The sequence below is a fragment of the Triticum dicoccoides genome, chromosome 4B (genome assembly GCF_002162155.2).
Source record: "Triticum dicoccoides isolate Atlit2015 ecotype Zavitan chromosome 4B, WEW_v2.0, whole genome shotgun sequence".
NCBI lineage: Eukaryota > Viridiplantae > Streptophyta > Magnoliopsida > Poales > Poaceae > Triticum > Triticum dicoccoides.
This window is the reverse complement of record NC_041387.1, coordinates 113,871,730-113,876,820: the sequence shown is the minus strand read 5'-3', so window position 1 is coordinate 113,876,820 and position 5,091 is coordinate 113,871,730. Positions and strand designations below refer to the sequence as shown.

The window sequence follows — 5,091 nt, the reverse complement described above, 5'->3', positions numbered from 1 at the left end:
GCAAATCTTTACTCACTCGCCGGCAACTTGCCGCATGCCCTTTTGCCGTGACAACTGGGCCATAAATTGTGGCACGCTGGAGCCGCGCGCATCAATACCGGCCGGTGGCCTGCGCACATGGACGCATGGCCGGCCAGGCTTACCATGGTCCAGGAGGAACTTCTCTCCCCGGCTATTCCCGGAACCGTGTATGGCATTCATGGCCGTGTCCCCGCAAAGATTGAATTGGGAGATCAACTTCTGGGGCTAGGTGGTAGATTCATCAGCTTCGCCGTACTCGACATTTTCTTTCACGTTATAAATTCGAAAGGACGCACGAAGAATCTATGCGGCACATTTCGATCAGATCTCCCACCAGAATCCTCCTCGTGAAATCCTCACTTGGGCTTTCATGCATGTCTTCAGTACTACAGTAAATACTGGTCCAGATTGTTGTTCGTGAAATTATGTATTGCTACCTGACACGGTGACACCTGTACTCCAAATATGACAAACTTTCACCTCGGCAAGGTTATACTATCTTGTTCTAGGAGTATGCCTGCCTGCATGCCTGCATGCTGCAGTATGCAGTTTTTTACCACTAAATGCTTGGCACCTACTCTTTGCGGTGAGGTCAAATCATCCATGTGTTGGCTGGCCTACGGTTCTACTTCTTCACCGGACGAGAGCTTATAAAACCCCATTAACGCAGCGCAGAGGACCTTGATCCTAGCTCTCCTCGGGCCTTTTCTTTCTCTCTTTCTCTCGCGAGCTCCTCGCTCTCTAGATTCTTTTCTAAGATGGGTACTGCCAGCGGTGCCGTGGCCCTGCTGCTGGTGGTGCTAGGAGCCTGCGTCTCCAGCTCCAGTGGGCAGCTGCAGGTGGGGTTCTACTCCAAGTCGTGCCCCAGCGCCGAATCCACCGTCGCGTCCGTCGTCCGGGGAACCGCCGCCGCCGACTCCACCATCCTCCCCGCCCTCCTCCGTCTCCAGTTCCACGACTGCTTCGTCAGGGTACGCACGCGCGCTCTCCCTCGGCAATTCGCCAGGGTAAAGGCAGTAATTCGTCGTGTGTTTGACGTGGGAATTCGGCTGGTTCTGCGCCTCTCGATCTCAGGGGTGCGACGCGTCGGTGCTGATCAAGGGCGGGAGCAACTACGCGGAGGTGGACAACAACAAGCACCAGGGGCTCCGCGGGATGGACGTCATCGAGAACGCCAAGGCGCAGCTCGAGTCGGAGTGCCCCGGCGTCGTCTCGTGCGCCGACGTCGTCGTCCTGGCCGCGCGCGACGCCGTCGCATTCGTAAGTACAGTAACATTCTCGTGCGCGCTGCGCATATGCCTGCATGGATGGCAGTGGGAATTGATCGGTTTCTTTGGTGCAGACCGGCGGGCCGTCGTTCGACGTGCCGACAGGGCGCCGCGACGGGAAGGTGTCCAACGTGCGGGACGCTGACGTGCTGCCGGACGTGCGCGACTCCGCCCAGGTGCTCCGCTCCAAGTTCCGAGCCAGCGGCCTCGACGACAAGGACCTCGTCCTCCTCAGCTGTAACCAAGCAAACCAACCCACCTCTTTCCTTGCGCTCCCTCGGTCGATCATGAACCCCTGTCCCTAACCCGTCGATGGCGGCATGCATGCAGCGGCGCACACGGTGGGCACGACGGCGTGCTTCTTCATCCAGCAGCGGCTCTACAGCTTCCCGCTCCCGGGCGGCGGGCTCGGGTCAGACCCGTCGATCCCGGACGGCTTCCTGTCAGAGCTCAAGTCCCGGTGCGCGCCGGGAGACTCCAACTCGCGCGTCTCCCTGGACCGCGGCAGCGAGAGCGTCTTCGACACCTCCATCCTCCGCAACATCCGCAACGGCTTCGCGGTCATCGCCTCCGACGCGGCGCTCTACAACGACACCAGCACCGTCGACGTGGTGGACTCCTACTCGGGCCTCCTCAGCACCATCTTCGGGCCCTACTTCCGCCAGGACTTCGCGGACTCCATGGTGAAGATGGGCAGCATCGGCGTGCTCACCGGCGCCAGCGGGGAGGTCAGGAAGGTCTGCTCCAAGTTCAACTGAGAGAGACCCGTCCATGGATCCAGATTCCATTCATTGCGCTGCCGGCCGGAGTACTGGTTGGCTAGCTGGAGATGAAAAGCACTAGCTAGCCCATGCGGACATGCATCTCGTGGGTGCATGGCCCGGTCTCGTGGCGCTTTCATGGCTTTTCTTCTTCTTCAATTTATTGTATACATGTTATTGAAAAGAGAGAGGGGAAATTTAGTGGGTTCATGTGATTCTGGCGCCAAGGTCTAGTACGTACAGCCAAGGATCTGTGCAGTTTTCTCTTTTGCAGCGGCCGGAAGCGAGATTAAATTCATAGCTAGGGTATAAGATGTATGGCGCGGAGTGTTGGCCGACTAAAAGGCGACATGTTCAACAGTTAGGTGTGGCGAAGATGCGTATGTTGAGATGGATGTGTGGCCACACGAGGAAGGATCGAGTCCGGAATGATGATATACGAGATAGAGTTGGGGTAGCACCAATTGAGGAGAAGCTTGTCCAACATCGTTTGAGATGGTTTGGGCATATTCAGCGCAGGCCTCCAGAAGCTCCAGTGCATAGTGGACGGCTAAAGCGTGCGGAGAATGTCAAGAGAGGGCGGGGTCGACCGATTTTGACATGGGAGGAGTCCGTTAAGAGAGACCTGAAGGATTGGAGTATCGACAAAGAGCTAGCTATGGACAGGGGTGCGTGGAAGCTTGCTATCCATGTGCCAGAGCCATGAGTTGGTTGCGAGATCTTATGGGTTTCACCTCTAGCCTACCCCAACTTGTTTGGGACTAAAGGCTTTGTTGTTGTTGTTGTTGTAGGGTATAAGATGTGCTTCTGTATGCTTGTATGTACACTACACACACCATATGTGCAATTAAGTGGAGGTGTAATTTACGGTCTTGTCTTGGATTTTTGGGGTATTTATCTGTGCCAACTGCAATTGGAAAGAAGTGTCAAATGTTGCAAAACAAAATCTTCTTCTGGTATATAGGAGTACTATGTACAATCTTTGTACTACAATCAAGTGTCGAGGCCGTAGCAGAGCTCGTCGTCGTTGCTACTCAGGGACCTGGGATTGTCGAGGACAAAATCTCGTCGAAAGAGCTCCCAATGGAATCTTTACTTTCACGAGGTGCATGGAACTGTAAGGAAGACCTCAGTTAATGCGTTTCTCCTGGGTTTACCAAATTGGTCACCGCGAAGAAAGAAAACTCCTGTGCATATTCATGTGGTAGAATCCAAGCTGCGAGCGCTGAATGTGTCAGCTGGAGGAGGCAAATGGGTAGCTGCAACATATCATTGAGTGAAAGTGTACTGCCCTGTTGATGGAATGGCCTTTGCTTCTATGCTCTGTTCGGGTAGTTGGCGGAGTAGGAAGTAGGCAGTGTTAGCTGGGTTTGTCTTTATTGGGGACGAGAACTTTTTTTTCGCATTGAGTAGCTGCAAAATTTAGAGCTACTAGTATTAGTAGTATTGCATCAATTGGCCTGTCCCTTAACACTGCAAGTTATTTTTATCCTTTCTTTTGTCAGAACCCTACACTATTTGATTTTACGCGAGGAGTTGTATGGGTTCTTTTTTTTCTTTTCTTTTTTTTGTTTGATTAATCGATGGCTTAGGAGTTAGCGATCTAAACACTCTTATATTTTTTTACGGAGGGAGTATACGAGAATTAGCAAATCCGATAAAATTTAACTGCTGTGAGAAACCAAGAATCTTACAGAACTACTCCCTCCGTCCCATAATGTAAGACGTTTTTTAACACTAGTGTGGTGTCAAAAAACATTTTATATTATAGGACGGGGGAGTACTATATACTTTTCTTCCAGCTTCTGGGTCCGGTGTTTGAAACTGTACATCTGTTACCGTCGGAAGAAGGTAGAATTCAGTTTCATAAATGCATGAGAATGGTTGCCTAACGAAAGCTGATCGGGCGGCTATTTATGAGTCCACTAGATTGTGCAGTTGAACTGCGATACACGCTGCTGAAGTGCGGACGCCGTGGAGTGTTGGAGTGTTTGGTTACTTCTAAAAGAATTTCCATAACCAAGTAGGTTTGGTTCCAAACAAGTGCCTTTACACAAGAAGATCAATGCCTATCCCAATCATCTTTTCTTCTCCCCGACGAGGATCCCTGCCGTGGGGTAGCCTACTTTGAGTCACTGACACATGGGTCCTACAGAGCATGGGGCCCACCTATCAATGACTCAAAGGCAGAGTATGGCAGGGATTTCTACGTGCTTCTCGGAAATACCCGCTTGGTTGGCTGTTTAGATCCAAAAAACAAGCCTGTTCGTGCCTTCCGCTAGAAAAAATTAGAGGGTGTTTGTTTCCAGGGACTTATTGGCTTAGGGACTTAAAAAAATCCCTATAAGTCTCATCTAAACCAAACAGGAGGGACTTATAGGGACTTAAAGTGGGCATTTGGGACTTATGAAATAAGACTCTCAAGGAGGGACTTATAGGGACTTATAGTTGTAATATGGTCTTATAGGGACTTATAAGTCCTAGGAACCAAACAGGTAAGGACTTTTTAGGGACTTGATAGTTATAAGTTGGGACTAAAAAAAGTCCTAAGACTTATGAACCAAACAGGACCTTAATACACACCTTCCACGCTTCGATTTCTTTCCACCCCGTTTTGATGGGTACCCAGTTTAATACTGGTGGAAATAGTTACAGGTGGAAAATAAATTCGATGGAGAAACGACGAACCAAGCGTGGCCTAAAGCGGACTTTCTGTGCAAAGGTGCATTAGAGCTTTTTTTTAACACCTCAAAAGAGGTGCTTAAAAGATTTGAAGAAAATGGTCTTTTTACATGAATATGCATGCATGTGGTCTAAATAATTGTGATTCTTTTTCAATAATACATTGTGCTATATGCTGCACAAAAAAGACAAAATTTCAGCCCAAAATCAACAGAAAGCAAAACCCAAATTTGTATTTTGTCATTTTTTTTACATTTCAGATGCACGCACGTATATTGGTGAAATTTTGGCATGTTATATTGCGGTGTTAAACATGCATGTACACAAAATTTTGGGTCGCTATTTTGAACTTTTAAAAA

At 49.8% G+C, this 5,091-nt stretch overlaps 1 protein-coding gene across 1 annotated transcript; it reads left to right on the top strand.

Moving 5' to 3' along the window:
• Positions 1-683: 683 nt before the first annotated feature.
• LOC119295346 (peroxidase 43-like) lies at positions 684-2,265 on the top strand. Its single transcript, XM_037573758.1, has 4 exons — positions 684-992; positions 1,096-1,281; positions 1,364-1,526; positions 1,620-2,265. The coding sequence occupies exons 1-4, from the start codon at positions 780-782 to the stop codon at positions 2,045-2,047; spliced, it is 990 nt and encodes a 329-aa protein (XP_037429655.1). The 5' UTR covers positions 684-779; the 3' UTR covers positions 2,048-2,265.
• Positions 2,266-5,091: the final 2,826 nt, after the last annotated feature.

What these genes read in the sequence shown, in the direction of transcription:
- LOC119295346 (XM_037573758.1), top strand. Translation starts at nt 780, where the DNA reads ATGGGTACTGCCAGCGGTGCCGTGGCCCTGCTGCTGGTGGTGCTAGGA. An exon ending in TCCACGACTGCTTCGTCAGG is followed by an intron (nt 993 to 1,095) that starts GTACGCACGCGC and finishes TCTCGATCTCAG; the next exon opens with GGGTGCGACGCGTCGGTGCT. An exon ending in CGCGCGACGCCGTCGCATTC is followed by an intron (nt 1,282 to 1,363) that starts GTAAGTACAGTA and finishes TCTTTGGTGCAG; the next exon opens with ACCGGCGGGCCGTCGTTCGA.